The 21241-nt window shown below is 35.7% G+C and overlaps 1 protein-coding gene across 1 annotated transcript in view; it reads right to left on the bottom strand.

The window, feature by feature from the left end:
- Positions 1-21241, bottom strand: part of ADAMTS19 (ADAM metallopeptidase with thrombospondin type 1 motif 19) — a 226830-nt gene that overhangs the window by 45471 nt on the left and 160118 nt on the right. Inside the window, exons 15-17 of the mRNA XM_033096500.1 lie at positions 19415-19535; positions 12424-12504; positions 14-171 (exon numbers count right to left, since the gene is read on the bottom strand). Of these exons, the coding sequence (XP_032952391.1) occupies positions 14-171; positions 12424-12504; positions 19415-19535 (360 nt within the window). The remainder of the gene's footprint in view (positions 1-13; positions 172-12423; positions 12505-19414; positions 19536-21241) is intronic.

Genomic DNA, 21241 nt, shown 5'->3' with positions numbered 1-21241 from the left:
CTTTCCCTCATACCAGGAGGTGTAAAGGTGATGTAGTAGGACCTTTGGCAGAGATCTTCTCCCAGAGGCCTCGTCTTACGTAATGAACAGTAGTTCCCGCTAAGTTGAATGCTCCAGAGTGTTCAATCTTCCAGTCACTATTGATAGACTGTTTTCCAGTATCTCGGAGAGCTGTAAAGAGGTTCAAAAATGGTATGAGTATTAACAAGTAAGCAGCATTAATCAATATCTACTTCACGTGACTTCATTAAAAGTAATTCATTCATTTCTAAACTAATGCGTCAACGCCCTGACCTAACCCAGGAGGCAAGTCCTCACTGGGAAAGCCTGAAATCATACGAAATGCCACAAGCTCGCCTTCCCTTCCTGAAACTGTCCACAACCACGTGGCCATAAATATGGCCTCCTCCAACCTCCTTTGGACACTTGGTGTCTGTAACCCTTCTTTTGGTCCCTAATCCTTAACCGTTTAACATATTCTTGTTTGAAGACTCTGCGTGTCTGTGCTGTCTATGCAATGATCTTGCGAACAACGTGAGGGCTGGCATGACATCTTTTACATGCTTGGCATCTCCTATGCCTCCCAGGAAAGTGTGTCATTAAAGAAAGGTCATTAAACAGCATGTTACCAGATCAAAATGACAGGGTTACATTCATTGAAAAATTTCAAAACTATTATGTTAGTTTTAAAAACAAAACTCAGGACCTTTTCACATCCCTAGTTTGTGATTTGCTCTGTACAAAAATGGAAGATACATGCTAATTCTCACTCGTAAACAGCTACCATTTGTATGGGATTTTACAGGATAACATGTTTATGTATACTTTTTCTCTATTTCTGTTTTGAACTGATCTCTGCTACTATTTAAATAAGATTCATGACATGGAAGTGTAATGTCATGATACCAATTTAAATTAAAATTTTCTTCTTATTTATTTCCAAATTGTTTAATTTTTTTAAATTTAAGTTTTTTGACTTTCCCATATGATTGAATTCTCTTCCAAAAAGATATTTACATGTTCATTCTTTTTTATGTCATAATTCTATGAAAATGTTGTAAGCCAATAAATCTTCCTAACTTTTATTCTAGCTAATCACTATTTATTGAATGTTTGAGGGTTTCCAAGTTTTTTATATTGTACATAATGCTCAGATAAATATACTGTACACTAATTATGTGTATATCTGAATATTTCCGTTGGATAGAGTCCCAGATTTGGGATTACAGAGCCAAAGAAATTGAACACTTATAGATTCGGAAAAACAATTTCAAATTGATTTTTGTAAAGATTACATCAATTTATGTTTCCATAACAGTGACTAAGTGTGCCCATTTCTGAATACCTTCTCGGAAGCGCCTTCCTCTTGTATAATATTTAATCAAGACTAAATAAATATGTATCAAATATCAGCTAGAAATCGGGAAATACTCAAAGTCCTGGGACCTCCCAAAGTAAACAATATAAATATATTCTCTGGCTTTATGGAATTTATAATTTAGCTGGTGAATGAGAAATTAAACAAGTTACATGTAAGTCACCAACATCCTAATTATGCTGAAGGTTGTGTGGGAGGAGTCAGGAAAGGCTTGCCTGAAGGATGTCTTTTACTGAAGATGTTAAGAAAAGAGAAGCAGAGAGAGAGCAGTCAGGACTGAGGAAACGACTAATGGAAAGGACTTAAAGCTCAATGCAGCTCGGTGAGCATCAGAGACAAGTGTGCGTGACGCCAAATGCATAGAAGTGAGCCACAAAGTGATGAAGCTGGAGAAGTAAGGAACAGCCAGACCTGATAGGCCTTGTTAATATTTTGAGGGTTTTTCCCTGAGGGAAAAGAATGTAAAGCTAAAAGAGATTTTGAACAATATTATGCAGAAAATGGACTGAGGTGAGGTAGGACAAATTTGGATAGGGAAGACAGGATATGACATTAACACAGTTACCCAACTGAAAATAACGGTGGCTTAAATTAGGGTATGGAAAAAAAATAACAAGAGGAATTTAAGAGTGAAGTTGATAAAATATGATGATGACTTGGTTATCCTGGTTGAAAGGAAGTGTCAGGTATGACACCAGGTTCCTAGGATGAGAAAATGGGTGGGTTATGATGGCAAATAACGAGATGGGAAAGTCTAGAAAAAGAAATGGGTGAGGACAAATATCAGGAGTTAAATTTTGAACAATCTAAGGTTTGTTTTTTTAATCTCTTGTTTTATTGCTATGGAAGTTCAAGATATTTTTCATTTGCTTATTTGTCATTTGCATTTTTATTTAAATTAATTAAATAAATTATTCATTATCTGTAAGGTATTTCCAGTCCACTGAGGGGTTTTTCTGGTGCTTATATTCACATTATTACAAGCAATGTATTAATAAATTTATTGAAATTTTATCTCATCGATCTTAATTTCTATTAATTATATCTTTATCATGCACTGCATTACCGTGTTTCCCTGAAAATAAGACCTAGCTGGACAATCAGCTCTAATGTGTCTTTTGGAGCAAAAATTAATATAAGGCCCAGTCTTATTTTACTATAAGACTGGGTATAATATAATGTAATATAATATAATATAATATAATACCGGGTCTTATATTAGCTTTTGCTCCAAAAGACGCATTAGAGGTGATTGTCCAGCTAGGTTTTATTTTCAGGGAATCAGGGTAAAGTATGTTTAAGATAAAATATTAAGCATACATGTTTTCATATTTATGAAAAATATACAAATATTAATTTTTACTTTGAATTTTAAACTTGAAAAGAAATACGTTGACAGAAAACTCTCAACACTTTGCAAATTAGCTATGACCATCTACAATACCATCTGAAGTGGCATTATGCCACTTCAGGTAATGTTAAATTGATTTAAAAACTAATGATTTTGCCTATAAGGTGAAGTGTTTCCTTGTATTTCTTTTAAAGTCTATTAAATATTTTGAGAAATCATTTTTTGGCCTAGATTTGTACTATGGCCAGTATAATTTCTTGTTTTATATCCCCTGTATTTTAATATATATATATATATTCCAGGCACAATTATAAAAGAATATTTTTTTGAAAAATCTCTAATAAAAATGCCTGAAAAAAACTTCCTAAAAAATACTATATACCTAAATTATTTTTAAAATCCAGTCTTATAAATTTTGTCTTTCAACTAGAGATTTAAATTTTTAAATGTTAAGAATGCTGGCATATTTTGGTTTGTTTATACCATCTTACTTTGTGTTTTCTTTTTTCCTGCTTACTATGTATTTCTGTTATTTTTCTCCTATCTTGTTTTCTGCTGATTTTTTTAAATTTCATTTTAAAAATTATATTTGGTTCTCTAAATATGTTTTTAGTCAATTTTTATTCTTATTGGTAAATCCTTCTTTTATATATTTAAACATATCGACCATAAAATTGTTCTATTTTCTGTAGATTGTTCTATTTTCTGTATATGATAAAAATATATAAATGTCTGATTCTGCTCTCCCATATTTTCACTGTGTTTTGTTTATACATTTCCTTTTGTGTTTTCTGAATGTCTTTTTTCTTTAATCATAAAATTTTATTTGTTGCAATTTATGGCCTGGTTTTTTTTTTTTGGTCTTTGAGGCCTGGTTTGAAGGTGCATTACTTCAAAAAAATTTTGCGTTTGCACATGCCAGCCACCGTAGTAACCTCATGAAAATAAACGCCTTGAGGGTTTTGGACTTCATAGTTAAGGTAAATTAGTGCTGCAAATCTGTATGAACATTTGGTTTCGGTTACAAATTTTCAGGGAAGTTGATTTTCTACCTCTGCCAAGTATCCATGTTAATACAGACACATTTCCTTTCTTTCTCCTTTTAGGTGCAATTGCATTTCTATCTCTCCTTTGCACTGAGCTTGTAGCCCTTTGGGGTCCTGCTTCATGAAGGGGTCTCCTATTAGAGTTACTACTTTGCAAAGGTCTTAGGCTTTGTTTTCTGACCACAGTATCCCTGGGCCCTGGAAGCCTAAACTGGTCCCCAGGATTAGGCATCAGTGGGGCTTCAGGCAGCTAAATACTCTGACTTCCTGTTCTCACTTTGTTTTTGGCATGTGAGGATTCCTTAATTTCTTTCCAGTTCAGAGGTAATTTAGGTAATTTTTTCCTCCTTTTGTGTTTTCCTCAACACTTATAATTGTTTTTACTGAGAAGTTTTTCCATAGAGGATTGTATGCAAAGCTTCAGGCAAGGTAAGTTGACCCATATGATCTCTTTTAGATTTTTTTAAAATCATAAGCTATAATGATTTTGTAAAGATATTACATGTGATCTATCTGACCTACTTTACTCTCCATTTCAGGCTTTTTGATAAATTATTAAATTAGTAACCAAATAATAAAGTCACGATCTTCAGAAAAGCAGATGATAATTGCATATGGGAATACAATTCAAAGAGAGAGTAATGAAAAAGAGTAACTGGATTGGGAGGAAATTAAATGTCTCCTATGAGATAATATATAGTTTGAAGTAGACAAGTTAATTTGTTACAGAATGATCAGTTTGCCAGGATATGATCTCTTTTCCTTTCTTTTGGCTAATGCTTTTTCAGATGAAGATTTTTCAATGACTTCCTTCCAATGCCCAAAGGAGCCTTTAGGGAATGTGATTTATGATATGTATTCTCTGCCATTCTTTAGGCAGAGAATACATATCACAGGCTTGAAATCTAGCATTCTACACTTGAAATCTAGGATTTTAATAAGGGTCATTTCTTTCTTTTTTCTAAATGTGCCCCTCATCCGTGGGCCCTATCTCAATAAATGCCATCATTATTTGCCCAGTTGTTTCACCCAGAAACCTACAAGTCATCTTCGAATCTTCATCTTCTATCAATATTCACATGCATTTTCCAACAAGTTTCAACAGTTTAACTTCTCCAATGTCTCTAGAAGGCTCTGCATTTTCCCCACTCCTAATCTCTTGATTGGATTAGACAGCTGATCTGTCTTCATTCTTGCACCCTCCCACTATTCATCAGAATTTTTTTTTCTCACTTAAGCAAGTAAGGAAACTTAGTGGGTTCTCGAATAAACATGGTAACGTATTACTATTTTCAACCTTGATTTAATCTCCAGACTAATACTCGGGATGCTTAAGGGCACTGATGCTATTTCCTATACAAGAAAAAGACCCTGGCAATTTAGGCGTAAGCCTAATATTAAGCACAAGGAAAAGTGACATCAATAAGGCCAGACACTTAACACAGATATGTGATTCCATTTTTAAGTTGAATGGTCTTTTAATAAAAAGTGATTAGAGATTTACATTTAGAGATCTGCATCAGGGAAAGTGGATAGGATCTGGCAGACTTGGAGGTAGTGATTGGAGAACCAAACTGTCATTTCATGATTTGTATTCCGCTGAATTAATTCTATGTAACAATTGATCATATTAGTTAAGAGAAGAGGGAAAAGAGGGAATCTGGGGGAAGTTCAAGGAAAATTTGTTTATGTATGACTGTACTTTAAAAATTACAAGTGTTGCATGGAAGTCAATGATTAAAAAATAAAAGGGAGACTGTAGGAACCAGATATTATGGTCACACTGCTTGGGTTTAAATCCAGGATCATAGCTTTTCAGGTGTGTGACTGTCGCGTGCAGCGCAACACGGGCAGTGAGGGAACGAAAAGGGGCGGCTTAAGGTTAAGTTTTTTAAAAATGAAAGAAGCAGAGACTTGAGGCAGTTAAATCTCAGAAGGCCAGGGGGCCCCGCAGCCTGGAAGACTGGAGCCCAGAATCGGGCAGACTGGAGGCTTTTATTGATATTCACATAAGATATTAGCATTATTTATTCCACAGTCTGTGAATCTCATACATCTTAATAGAAAACCGATTGGAGTCAATCACCCTTGCCTGCAGACAGCTGAACCGTAAGTCTCAACTTCACCAAGCGACAAAACCTATATGCATATGAATAGATGGAGAGCACCTCATTGAATCACTTCCCTTGCAAGTTTTGGGAAAAAATGCAGCCACAGAGGCTGAGGCTTTCCTTAGCCTGAGGAAGGTGGGGGCTGTGCCCACCTCTGTGAACCCCGGGAGTTCTCCTGTTGGTCCCCATGACTGGTCTGGCTTGAGTTGTTCCTTCTGTGAGGAATCTTACTCGTCATTGACTGTCCAGTCACCTTTTTGGGACCAAACAGAGAGGCATAGGGTGCAAACACAAAGGTTTAACAAAGTCCCTGAAAGGATCGTCTTACAGACTCTACTTTCTATGGGGGCAGCTGGAAGGGAACAAAAGGTTAAGCTGTTGCGCGGCTACATGGGACCTTGGAAAAGAAACTTACATTCTCTGTTCCTTTACTATCTGATTTTAAAAACTGGGAAATTAGTAGTACATACTTCACAGAGAGGTTGTGAGGATTTATTTAATGGCTATATTTACTGCGCTGGCTCATACTAATCACTATACATATGTGAACCATCTTTTCTTAATTAAAATTCACTCAGAAAGTCTTCATTATTTCCTGTGTGCCAGACTCTGTTTCAGTTACTGCAGTTATAGCTCTGAACTAAATGATCCTTGCCTGCAAGAATTAACAGTGGACATAGACAATATGAAAGCATGCACGTAAACAAGTAAGAAAATTCAGAGTGATAAGTGCTATAAAGGAAATAAAGCAGGACAATGAAATAGAGAGTGGTTTGTATTTGAATGGTAAAGAGAGTTATCAAGGGGAACTCCTAGCTTGAGTATAAACAACTGGATAGAAATCAGTGACTGTGGTAGGATAAATAATGTCCTCCCCCCAAAGATATCCATGTCCTAAAAGTTAGATATCATACAAAGATTCTTCTCTGACCACAATGGGATGAAGCTAGAAATCAGTAACAGAAAGAACACTGGAAAATCACAAATTAGTGGAAATGAAACAACATACTCAAACAACGAATGGAGCAAAGAAGAAATCACAAGGGAAATTAGAAAATATCTTGAGACAAATGGAGATGAAAATACAACATCCCAAAACTGATGGGACACAGTGAAAGGAGCGCTATGGAGGAAATTTATAACTATAAACACTTACATTAAAAAAGAAGGAAGATCTCAAATTGACCAACCTAATTTTATAACTTAAGGGACTAGAAGAATAAACTAGACTCAAAGCTACCAGAAGGAACAAAATAATAAAGATTAGAGCAGGGATAAGTGAAATAAACAATGAAAAAATAATTGAGAAAAATCAACAAAATCAGAAGTTGGTTCTTTGAAGAGATCAACAGAATTGACAAACCTGTAGCTAGATGGACTAAGAAGGAAAAAAGACACAACTGAAAATCAGGAATCAAAGTGGGAACATTACAGATATTACAGAAATACAGAGGATTATAAAAAAATATTACGAACGATTGCATGCTAACAAACTGGATAACCTAAATGAAATGAACAAATTCCTCAAAAGAGAAAACCTACCAAGGCTGAATCACAAAGAAACAAAAATCCTAAATATACCTGTAACTAGTAAGCAGACTGAATCAGTAACCAAAAATATCTCAACAAAAAAAAAGTTCTGGACTTTATGGCTTCATTGATAAATTCTATCAAACATTTAAAGAAGAACCAACACCAATCCTCAAATTTTCCGAATAATTGAAGTGGAAGGAAGACTTCTTAATTCATTCTACAAGGCCAGCATTTTCACGATACCAAAGTGTTGTGCAGGGTGTCAGGCGATGTCTCTGGTCCCGCTCCCCACATAAGAATGCAGGACATGGTGAGGCCAAAAAGGAACACCCACGGAGCCAGAGGTAGGGGAGTCATACCACTATAGTCTCGCTGGAGACTGGGTTGGAGATACAGGTGGTAGGAGCCACACTGTCCGCAACCTGCCATCCACTTCTCTCTGCCAACCAACCTCACTTACTAGCTGCAATCTGCCATGCTAACTGCAATTCACTCTTGCTAGTTCAGCCACCATCTTCTTGCTAGCCCCCATTTGCTGCTAGCATAGCCATGGCAGTTATATTAGTGGCCAATGGCTCACTGGTTATAGCTGACGGCCAACTAGCCACGGCTGACGGGCATCCAATCACAGTTGATGGCCATTTACTACCTGAGCCAGCACCTTTCCACATAAGGCCAAGAGCCTGGAAACTGCACTCCTGGCTCTGTCGCCACACAAAGCTGGACAAAAACACTACAAAAAACAAAACAAACAAACAAAAACAAAACTACAAACCAATTTCCCTTATGAACATTGATGTAAAATTCCTCAACAAAATACTAGCAAACCAAATCCAGGAGGACAAAAAAACATCCAAATCAGCAAGGAAGAAGTAAAAGTATTTCTCTTCGCAGATATGATCTTATATGTAGAAAACCCTAAATAGTCTACCAAAAAGAAAAACTCTGTTAGAATTAATACATGGATTCAGCAAAGTAATAGGATATAAAGTCAACACACAAAAAGAAGTTGCATTTCTATACATTAACAATGAACAATCAGAAAATGAAATTAAGAAAACAATTCTATTTATAGTATTATAGCATCCAAAAGAATAAAATACTTGGGAATTAACTTAATCAAGGAGATAAAAGACTTATACAATGAAAATTAAAAAACATTGTTGAAAGAAATTAAAGAAGACATAAATGGAAACACATTCCAGGTTCATGGATTGGAAGACTTGATATTGTTAAGATGTCAACATTATCCAAAAATAACCTACAAATTCAATGCAATCCCTATCAAAATCCCAATGTCCTATTTTTTGCAGAAATAAAAAAAAAGCCCTATTTAAAAATTCATATGGAATCTCAAGTGACCCAAAATAGCCAAAATAATCTTGTAAAAGAGGAACAAAGCTGGAGACTCATACTTCCTGATTTCAAAACTTACTAGAAAGCTACAGTAATCAAAACAGTGTGCTACTGGCATAAAAACAGACACATAGACCAATGGAACAGAATACAGATCCCAGAAATAAACTTTCTCATATATGGCCAAATGATTTCTGACAAGGGTGCCGAGATCATTCAGTAGAGAAAGGACAGTCTTTCAACCAGTGGTGCTAAGAAAATGGAGTAACCACATGCAGAAAAAGGAAGTCGAACCATATACAAAAATTAACTCAAAATGGATCAAAGATCTAAATGTAAGACCTAAAATTATAAAATTCTTAGAAGAAAACATAAGGCAAAAGCTTCAGGACACTGAATCTGGCAGTGATTTCTTGGATGTGGCACCAAAGGCACAGGTAATAAAAGAGAAAACAGACAAATTGAACTTCATGAAAAATTAAAAATAATTGCATATATATATAAATTTTTGTGCATCCAAAGACACTATTAACAGAATAAAAATCCACAGAAAAGGAGATAATATTCTAAGTCATCTGTCTGATAAGGGATTAATATCCAAGATATATACAGAACTCCTAAAACTCATCAATAAAAAAAACCAAACAACCTAATCAAACTAATTGAAAAATGGGCAAAGTACCTAGAATAGACATTTATCCAAAGAAGATATATAAATGGCCAACAAGCATACAAAAAGATGTTCAACATTGTAATCATTAGGGAAATGCAAATCAAAACCACACTGAAATATCACCTCACACCCATTAAGATGGCTACTGTTAAAATAAACAAACCCACAAACGTTGGGGAGGATATAGAGAAACTGGAACCCTTGCACACTATTGATGAGAATAGAAAATGATGTGTGGCAGTGTCTCAAAAAAATTAAAAATAGAATTACCACATGATTCAGCAATTCTACTGCTGGGTATTTGCTCAAAAGAATGAAGATCAGGGTCGTAAATATTTGTACACCCATGTTCATAGACGCAATAGTGACAAGAGCTAAACATAGAAGCAACCCAAGTATCCCTGGATGAAGGAATGGATAAGCAAAAAATGATATATACAACTGACGGAGCATTATTAAGCCAAGAAGAAAGGAAATTCTGGCACTGCTATAGCCTGGATAAATCTTGAGGACATTATCCTAAGTGATACAAGTCAGTGACAAAAGGATAGTTACTGTATGATCCCACGTATATGAGGTATGTAGAATGGTCGAATCCATGCAGATAGAAAGCACAACGGTGGTAAGAAGCAGAAAGGTGGAGGGGGAACAGGGAGTTATTGTTTAAGGGGTAAAGACTTTCAGTTTTGCAAGATGAAAAGACTTCTGGAGACGATGGTGGTGGCGGTTGTGCAACAAGGTGAATGTACTCAATGCCACTGAACTGGACACTTAACATAGCTGAGATGGTAAATTTTATGTGTATTTTTACCACAATTTAAAAAAAGTGTTATTAAGTAAAAAAAAAAAAAAAAAAAAAAGGAAAGAAGAGAGAGAGAGAGAGAGATCCATATCTGAATTCCTGGAACCTAAAATGCTACCTTACATGGCAAGCAACAAACAAATAACTTTGTAGACATGATTAAGTTAAGGATCTTGACATAGAGGGATTATCCAGGTGGGCCTGAAATGCAGTCAACATGTACCCTTAGAAGGGGTGGGAAGAGGGAGGTTTGAACACAGAAAAAGAGGAGAAGGCAATGACACTAGGGAAGCAGATACTGGAACGGTGTGGTCACAAGCAAAAGAGGGCTGGTAGCCATCAGAAGCTGGAAGAGGCAAGGAATGGGTATTCCTTGCAAATAACACATTTGATAATTTGCATTAAATAAATAGGGAAAAGCAATGGGGCTAGCTGCAATTCCCTAGGGAAATAGTTAGCAGGGAGGAGAGCAGGGACCAGCTTGAGCCAACAGTATGGAAACCACACAGAGGTTGAAAACCCTACAAAAGTGACCAGTAAGGGGCATCCAATGAAGCCTCAGGTGCTAGAAGCCTAAAGAAGAAAGTATTTAATGAACTGAGGAAAGGTCAATAGTTTTGAATGCTGCTTATAGGTCAAATAACATGTGACCATTGAATTGTCCAATATGGAAGGCACATGCGGACCTTGACAAAGGCAGTTGCTGCAGACAAGAGACAGAAATGAGAACAGATTGGTTAAAGAGCCTGGGAAGTAAGGAGTTAGAGAGAGCATGGAGACTTCCCATTTGTGCAATTGGCTTGTTTATTTAACCACATTCTTGAGGTTACTAAAAATCGTTGTACAACGGAGAGTTTTGAAGAATTTGAGAAAACTCCATTTGAGACATCTATATTCCTTTCCAGCTTGGAAAAAAAAGAAAACTTATTCCCCAGTGTAATAGCCAAATATTTGCTAGTGAATGAATGTACTAAAATTGTTTAGAGTTTGCACAGTGTCTCCAAAAACTGGGTATTAGAGCTTTAATCTGAATTTGGACATCTGGGATGATTTACTTGCACTTAAAATGCATTTAAAAACCATCCATAGTAGGTAAAAGCATACAAATTTAAATATTAGGAATAACAAATTAATCAGTGTGCCACATGACAAAGAATTTCTTTACTTTCCCCTTTCCTCAAATTTTCCTACTCCTAGAAAGCAAACCCTAATGAGAAAAATAATCCGATCCAAGTGTAGACTATCTTAAATACTGCAGAGTAGAAACAATCACGTAATATTGGATTTTACGATGTACAAAGTATTTCCCTATTGGGAAAGAAAAATGAGGACATTATTTTTGTTAAGAAAAGACATGAAGGCTTTCTTTAAAAATAATATACATACAATATTTAAATTCTGGGAGAATATTAAATGTTTTGTCAGACCTAATCACATTAGATCTCTCTATCTGTGACTAATAAAAGATCATTTCATATGATTTAGTTTGAAATTTAATGGACAAAGCACTATGTATTTTGACAACTTAGTATTTTCTTTCATATATTTAAAAATCTTTAATTAGCCTAATTAAAACAGCTGATACGATTCCTAGCACAGCAATAATTAAAAAATTAAAATACTCTCTTCATAGGAGTATACCTGAAGTGAGGCAAGAGAGAGCATTTTTTCCCCATTAAAAGATTAAGTCCTTTTAGTATGTAGAAATATTTTTAAGAATTCCACAAGATTTCCTAATTCTAAAGTAATCGTTTTATATACACACCCTATGTATATGTATTTACATACGCAATAAGTATAAATAATATGTATAACTATATGCACATATATGATATTAATATATTTATGAAATGTACTTTATATAAATGCATATATATGAAATAAAGCATACCCAAATCATCCAATGAATGTTGTTGTTTTTTTTAACTTGCACTAACATGTGGAAGCAATTCATACCCCCCCAAAAACACACAGACAGCCAGATTGCTTTTGCTCCTGGGAAGTCCCTAGGAGCAAGTAGAAAAGAAATTTCTACTTGATATGACAAGAGGTGCTTCCTGGGAAATTCAAACAGGTAACCAGAAACAGGTTAACATCCTTGTCACCACAGAAGTCTCAGGGCAGGGAGCTGGGCTCGAGGTTGGATGGTCTCTGTGTCTGTAACACAGATTACCTAAATAGCTATGCGCCGGCTTTTCCTCCACGACTTTGATTCTTCTTGCTCCGGGAGGTATCACCAGCACTTCCACATAACCTGCAAGAGTCAATAAAATATGAAATAATTTTTGAGTTCTTACACGATCTCTTTTCTTAATTGACTTGTCATTTCTTCTTTTGGTTTTGGTTTTCTCTATGATATTTCAATACCTATGGGGACACAAATTCTACATACAAAAGCTGTCATCATTTCAAGTGGAGCAGTTTCTTGGAAAGGTGTTAAGTCCAGAGCACTACCAAGGACAAACAGGTAACTGCGTTTTATGTGAAAAGCTCACTGATATCTTATGAACTGTGAGTCAAGAAAAAACACAATGGGCAAGCTGGTTAGAAACACAGTGGATTTTGGACGACAGCAAGCAACCTCGGATTTTGCTCCTGGGACTCCTTTAAGTTAGAAAGTGTGGGGAAGAAGGACAGGCAGCTGGAGAGAAACAGCCAGAAGGGATCAGGTCCCTGCAGTAGCTGAGCATAGGACAGGAGAGACCGCGCCCTCCCTGAGGAGACTAAGCAGGGGCTCTGAAATAGGCTGGAGACAACTAAGTGTAAGGCCCTCCCTCCGTCCAAAGCACTCTAGTGTCACCCAGGAAGGTGTCAGGCAGCTAGAAACAAGACACAATTTGTTGTTGCTCAGGCAAGATTTTTCGGCAGAGGTTTAGAAAAGTAATGCTTGAAGTGAACTAAGATACAGTGGGATAGAAGAGAGAATGTGCAGAAAAAGTCAAAATCAAGACTTCATTTAGTGCAGAATAGTATAGAGTAGACGCCTACTTTTGACTGAATAGTTATGTTTTAAAATTATGTTGAAATAATATTTAATATTCTCCTTAGTATAACTGTGTAGTTCCATATATCTGATAAAAACCTAATTTCAAAATACTTTTAAAAAGGCACCATAGCTAATCCCAGAGTCGTCTGCTTAATTATTCAAATTCCTCAAACTGTTGCAATGATTTGGTATATACCAAAAGGTGGCGTATACCCCACCTGGTGGCAGTGGCTGGAATTAGAGGCATGTGTTTTCCAATCATAATTTCCATTAGCGAACACTGCTTATTCAATTTAACCATTTTTACTAATACCAAGCCATACAAACATTATCATTTTGTTACATGAACAAATAGGCAGCAATGGAAATGGAAACAAATGCTTACTGCCTATTTGTCCTCAGAAGTAAGGTAAGAAAGTCTCTGCACTCAATGAGCTTATAATCAAATTGGGAAAACAAGGCAGAAATACCTTATATATATATCAGTTAACTAAAACTTCAAAAATTATGTTTAAAAGATCCCATGCAAAATGTCATGGTTACCTCCCTGCTAAAGGATATTCGTATGTTGTTTAAACTGTCCTCCTCTTCTGATCACATCACCACTCAAAAGGTTTGCTGCTATTTTTAACTCACAGAAGTGGGATTTATTTTTCCTTTTTCCCTTGTAAATGTTTATATACATTACTCATGTTTGAGAAATGCTGACATCAGCCGGAACCACTATGATTCAGGGGAGAGACAGTCAAGGAAAGCTTCACAAAGGAGGAAATAGATGAACTGTCTTTGAAGAATGGATAGGATATGTGTGTGTGTGTGTGTGTGTGTGTGCACGTGTACGTGCATGATGTGTTCACTGTATATAATAAATAAAAGTAAGGAAGTAAGTGGTATCCTTAGTAGCACAAAAATAAAACAATTCTGACAGACTAAGAAGATGTAAGAAGATGGCTCTACTGAAGAGAGTTTAAACGTATGCCCAGGACACTGAATTTATCAATGTGCAGCTACTGGACATTCTATAGCAATGAACTTGTTGATTAGATACTGGTTTAAGAGGCTTTGTCTGGCAGCAGGTGCAGGATGCCCAGCAATGTAGTTGTGAATAACAGTGTCAGGCGTCTAATGTAAAAATCCGTGGAGGCTAAGAAAATCCAGAAGGCACTGTGAAGGAAAAAATATTCTGAACTTGAAAACCAACAGAAAGTGGGAAAATAAACATTGAACATAATGTTTTATTATTATTATTATTATTATTATTATTATTATTTATTATTATTATGTGAGAATGGGGCCATTGTTTACAGGAATGCGGAAGTCAAGTTGTAGTAATAGTCTAATAAACACAGGTTTGGAATTGGTAGTTAATAAAATGGTGTAGCACACCAGTAAAAATATCCAGGAAGATCTCTGGAACTCCAGAGCAAGGTCAGGCTACTGAAGTACCTTTGGGAGGCATCTTTGCAGAGGCAGTCATTTAAGCCATGAAAGTAAGTGGAGAAAACTGAGAGAGACTCCACCTTGGTGACAATCATTAACAGAGAGATTAAAAACAAAGCAGGAAAGAGCAGAGAAGGAATAATCCTGAGAAGGTGGAAAGTTGGTTATTTTGGTACAATGGGATTAAAGGATTAGAATATCTCAAGAAGAGTTATTGGTCAACTGTGTCATAAACTGTAGAGCCATCGAAGAGAAAGGACATTGTGAGTGGATGTCACAATCAAGAGATGACTTAATCTCTGAGCAAATGAATTCAGCAGTGTTTGGAGATGTAAAAAAGAAGAGTAGATAGGGAAAAGTAACTGCAAACTCCTCTTTGAGTTTAGCAGTAAACTACTGTACATTAAGACAATAGTTATATCTAAGTTTATAGTTACAGTACAGCAATTTTCTATCATTCAATTGGAATGGTTTGGAGGATAGGTGAATTAAACTGAATTTAATTAAAGAAGAAAGAGAGGAAGAAAAATATTAAGCAGACATTTGAAGAAAGATAGCCAATGACTGGGGGGCTAGATATTTTTCAGTAAATGAGCCATTTAGTATAATTGAGAATGTGCATTTTTTAAAGAAGTGAATGTAAGAGTGGCTACTGCCAAGCTTAGAAGTTGCAATAGAACCTATGAGGTCAATATCATAAATTTTATCCTCACGGTATGACAATTTGCTTTGTACATAGGAACATCCTATCCTATCTTATCTTATAACTAAAAATCCCATTATTAACCAACCATCTTAAAATGCCGATAACAATCATTTTCGTGGTAGTTACAATGAAAAATACCACATTTTGAACAACTGCTATATGCTAGTCACTACTATTATTTACATACGTTATTACATTTGATCATAATGATGACATCCAAGGTGGGGATAAAAGTAAAGTAGGTGGGGATAAAAGTAAAGGGTTTTCAGGTTGGATACATCTTGAAAACAGCTTCCTTCTAGAACTTGTTTACTCTCTTCTATTTCCGTTTTATGCTATTAAAAAATCTCACGTCTCACATGTCACATATCCAAAATCTCACATGTCCACATTGTAACTACCACGAAAATGATTGTTATCAGCATTTTAAGATGGTTGATTAATAATGGGAGTTTTGGTTATAAGATAGGATGTTCCTATGTACATCCAAGGTATATATTACATTTCTTATTTAATAGATGAGAAAATAAAGGTAGTAAAAAAAAAAACAAACCTTTTTCATGACTGTATTGTCAGTAATAAGCTGACTCAAGCTTTCAACTCCGATCTCTCTGATTCTATAGTTATGACCCACTGCTACTATTTTATAGAACAGAATACGTGACACTATGACTCTCCTACTGCTGTGGCAAACAGAGTCTAAGAGCTGTGTTCTTATACTAAGAATAATACATTTTATGCGCATTTTCTTCTTAGTGTATACGAGGTCTGACAACTAAGTTCACGAACTTGTTGCAACAATGTTGTTAACCTTTTTTGTAACAGAGGAATTATTCATTATGAATTTGTATCAACTGGACAGTTAACCAAGTTTACTAGTTGGAAGTGCTGAAAAGGCTGCGTGAAAAAATTAGACAACCTGAACTTTTCGCCAAAAATTCATGGCTCTTGCATCACGACAATGTATCAGCTCACACGGCACTGTCTGTGAGGGAGTTTTCAGCCAGTAAACAAATAATTGCATTGAAACACCCTCGCTTACTCACCTGATCTGGCCCCCAGTGACTTCTTTCTTTACCCTAAGATAAAGGAAACACTGAAAGGAAGTCATTTTAATGACATTCAGGACATCCAGGGTAATACGACGACAGCTCTGATGGCCATTTCAGAAAAAGAGTTCCAAAATGGCTTTGATGTGTGGACTAGGAATTGGCGTCAGTGCATAGCTTCACAAGGGGAGTACTTCAAAGGTAACCATAGTGATATTCAGCAGTGAGGTATGTAGCACTTTTTCTAGGATGAGTTCGCGAACTTAATTGTCAGACCTCATACTGATAACTACATAGTTCCACAACTGGCCAAATACATAATTTACCTTTAAAAGTTCCTTGAAAAAATTATCCCCTGGCTAGGCAAGTTACAATGAAAAACATGATAAATGTACAAAAAGAAAAAAAAACCCTCTTAAGTTTATTTTCTAGCTCCAACAAAAATGATTGAGCAAACCCTAAATAGAGCACAGGGACGGAAAACACCCACTTGTGTCTGCACATGTGTTACTCATACAATATATACAGCATGCATGGCCAACTGGACCATGTAAGGCTGCAATTCCTTCAAGATATTTTAGGAAGTCCATAAACTATAAGGATAAAATTGTCTCAAGGGAAATGAATACAACATTCCGAAAGTCACAAGGAGATGAAGCCCGTGATATAATTAAGGACTTGAGCAGATTTTTGCTTTTGAAAGTCCTCAGTGTAACGTTTCATTACCCATTGAATTTACACATAGTACTGGATCACACACTACGCTGACCACTGAGAACATGGTCCTGAACAAAAATCGGAATGCAATTTTTCTTCATTGATCTTCGAGTCTAGTGGGCAAGTAAAGACCAATGAATGTTCAATTGCAAATGTGCCTGGAGCTACACCATATGGATACAAACATGGTTAGCATCACCAAACTAGTTGTCAGTGGTAAGAGGTGGAGGTTGTTCCGGGAACACTGCACTGAATAAGTGACATATGAACCGAGATCTCAGTGATGTCTAGGAATGAACCAGGCAAAACTAAGGGGAAGCTAACTGAACCATATTTTTAAAAGCACGGTGTTGGAGGATGCATGGATAGTTGGAGCATTTGTAAGAAATCTAGTGGCCACAGCTTAGAGAAGGAAAGGGACCTGGGTATGAGAGGATGCCGGACAGACAAGTAGAAACAGCATCACGTAGGACATTTTTTTATGGTCAAAGTTAAGAATTGTTGTCTCTACCCTGTGAGCAATGTGAAACTAGCATGGACTTTTAGGAAGTAATATTATTAGTCTCTGACACTCCCAATATCTTAGGCATCATAGACATTTTCCAAATGCCAGATGCCATTAGTATAACTTAACTATAGCAAACAAACAAATGAACGCAAGTATAAATTAAGGTGCAATAAAAACACAGGAGGTTGAGTAGGAATCTGGGGAAAAAAATGTATCCACATAACTGCCGACGGAATGACGAGCATCACTCGAGTGTTAACCGGTTATTTCTGTTTTCTATGCTTGGTGGGAAAATCAAGTGTTTTTACAATAAAATGAAGATATCAGTGCTGAATATGCACCAGTATTCTTTGGTGAACTGTTTCCATGCATATTAAATAACTGGGCAAGAACGCGCTTCAGAAATTCTAGTATCTTTCAATCTTTAGTCTTTCAGTCTTTATTTGAACTTATGCATCATAAATACTTTACCCATCACAATCAGGCTGATAATTGCACTATAATTGTACTTCTTAGTTGAAAGTCTGAGAGCCTGTTACACTTACGTATGACTTTTCTCATTGAGTTCTGGCAGATTTTGACTTGTAGGACCTGTCACCTTTTTCATGGCTTTGGAGACTGAGATTTTGATCTACAATTTACCCTGGGCCTTAGTTACTTTTAGGCTTCAAAATTTTCCAGCTTACTTACCTTTTATTCTACTGGGGTCTAGCAAAAGGCTGTATTCAACTTTAGAGGGCTGTGTTTAATTTTCTTTTCTGAAGGACTTTTATCTAAAATGAACTGTTTTCTTGCATATTCAAACATAAATGGCTTGTCCATTGTATTTAAACTAATACACAGTTTAGTCTCAGGGTTTTTGGTATTTGAACAAGAAAGGAATTTCAAATAGGAAAAAGTTGACTTATGGAATATAAGCATATTAAAGATGATAAAAATATAATCACAAATACTAAGACAGTTCAATAGGTAGATGTCCAGCTAAGAAACTAATGTAAACACTGCAATGTCTGCTTCCTTCCAGTGAGCTTGAGGACCTGAGTATAAAGCATTATCTGTATATAAAGCATATTTGTGGGTCATTATATTTCAGTATAGATAATATTACTTTTTGTTGGGGATCACTTTAAAACTTACACTGTATATATCATTCATAATAATTTCCTCCTCATATTCCCTGAATAATAATATTTATAGACGAGGAAACAAAAGAATAGAGAATGACTTGCCACTATTAATATGCCCAGAACATCATTCCATCTTCTGACTCCCCTGTTATTGTTCCCACCATGCTACACTGCTAAAGACTCTGTTTTCTTTTCCCTCCAAAGTTAGTAAAACACTAAGAAAAAATAAAGAAAATGGAAAGCTGAAAACCTGAAGACAAATACTCTCAATAGTTGCTTCAACCTGTTAAAAATCAATTATTCTTTTAGACATCATGCTTTGCATTGGAGAATAAGGTCTGTAGAAATCTGATAACATTTGCCAATGCAAATTAGATTATTCCCTTGCTGCTACAATTTATTAAATGCACAACAGATGACTTCATATTTTCATTATTGGGAAATGGGCTTGTTAGAATTTCTGGCTCATATCACATGTATTGTATATCATCAAGACAAATCATTCAATACCCATTACAAAAATCTTCAACGGAATCAAAACCGTGATGTGTTAAGTCAAGGTTCTATGTAAATTCTGTCCCCAAAGACTGTTCGGATTATTAATTTTGAAAAAAATAAAAAAAATAATTACCTGCTCCTCTGGTGTGATTAAAATCTCCTTTAATGATTTTGCATGATTTTCCATTGCCATTGCATATACCACAATGATCTTCCCTTGCAAGAGACCCTAATAAACCGTCACAGCCAACTTTCTGTAACAAGAGAACAATACATCATAAAGTGAGATTTTTCTTTTTCTGTTTTAACCACTAATTTAGGACAAACTTAGTCTCTACAACCTAGACATATTTAATTGACAAACTAGTAAAATGTCATATTCTTTGGTGCAAAGCAATACAGCAAGCTCACGTCAAATAATATTATCTGTCAAGTGATCAACTAGCACGATAGTGATGAGAGTATTTTTCGTATATTAAAATTAAATGATATACTAAAGCAATTTGGAAAAATATTGAGACAAATGCAATTTACACAAGGCCCAAAGGAAATTTCATTTCTATTAAATATAACACAATTAATCTAATTCATTCTACTCAACATAGAACAGATAACATATTCATTATATGGATGGCTTCACTTCTAAAGTGGTTGCAAAGTCAATGCTGAATATTAAATGTTAACTTTGTGAAAACCAAACATAAATGTTTATTTTCACTGCAGTTCACGAATAAACTTCTATGCCCGTCTTCTTTGGCATCCAGCACACAAATGTGAGTAAGAACTGCTCACAACCCATGGCTGCTATAAGAAAATATAAACAGTGGGGAAATTAATTTTTATATGCTCCCAGAAGAATTTTTTTAGTAAAAATCTTCTGAGATTAAATCACTGACTCTTTCCTAGTGAATAATGTTAGTCTCCCACCGACGTTCAGTAAATATGATCGTATTTTGCCAAGCTGTGCATCCTCAAAGGGCAGAATTTAATATGTCAGTATCATCAGAAATAAATGGTAGGATGACACAATTACCTCGAAATAGGAGCTGCAAGAGAGACAGATAATATATCCACTTAGAACAAGTTAAAACTATTTTAGAGAAATTTTTAAAATATTAAATAAAACAGAAAAAAAACCAGGGTCTTTTGTTGTGGGTGTTGGTGCTGTGATGGGGGAAGCAGGCGATGATAAAATGCAGCTGCTGGATAAATACCCTGAGAGAACAAAAATCACACGAAACCTACATAATATTGCATCCTTTCCTTTCGTCAAGGGAGGGTATATCAGCATCAAGAGAGATAAAGCAATGCATTAGCGGAGAATTCTGATCAGCAAATCAAAGCTTATTTGAGGAGAAATAAAGAGAATATCTCCGAATGAAAGAGGTGGCCACCACAGGAAATCCACAAAATACAACAAAGGTATGGGAAGAGTTCACTAAGCAGGAGCCATGAAATGACCTGGGAGTCCTGGGGTACGGAAAAAAAAACTCTCCTTCATGTTCTAATGAAGAAAAAATTTAGAGTAGAGCCTAAAGTGGTTTTGAAATAACAAAAGCACCATGTTTTGCTTTCTTCCTAGCGTCCCGTTTGTTTCTTGGCAAATACAACAAACTCAAGAAATGGTAGATAGATGATTACATAAATTAGTACCTAGTAGTGTCTCAGGTTTTTCTAACCCTTGTAGCTGGGATATTACAAGTCTGCAAACCTACAATAAAAGTCAGGCACAGACATAACACCATGGCTCCAAGATCATATATTTTTAATATAAGAATCAAAGATTTTGCATTTGTAATTGATAGTCTCAAATATCCACACTTATCAAAATATGCTCACATTAACTCCAAAAGTTGAAGATGGATGACTTTGTTTAACTAGTGGTACCTGAGGTACCACTGGCATGATAGAGATGGGAGGATAATGTGATAATACAGAGTAGAGCTTTCTCCATCTTTTC

This window comes from Rhinolophus ferrumequinum, chromosome 24 (assembly GCF_004115265.2).
Source record: "Rhinolophus ferrumequinum isolate MPI-CBG mRhiFer1 chromosome 24, mRhiFer1_v1.p, whole genome shotgun sequence".
NCBI classification, from domain to species: Eukaryota; Metazoa; Chordata; class Mammalia; order Chiroptera; family Rhinolophidae; genus Rhinolophus; species Rhinolophus ferrumequinum.
This window is presented reverse-complemented; position numbering and strand designations above follow the sequence as displayed.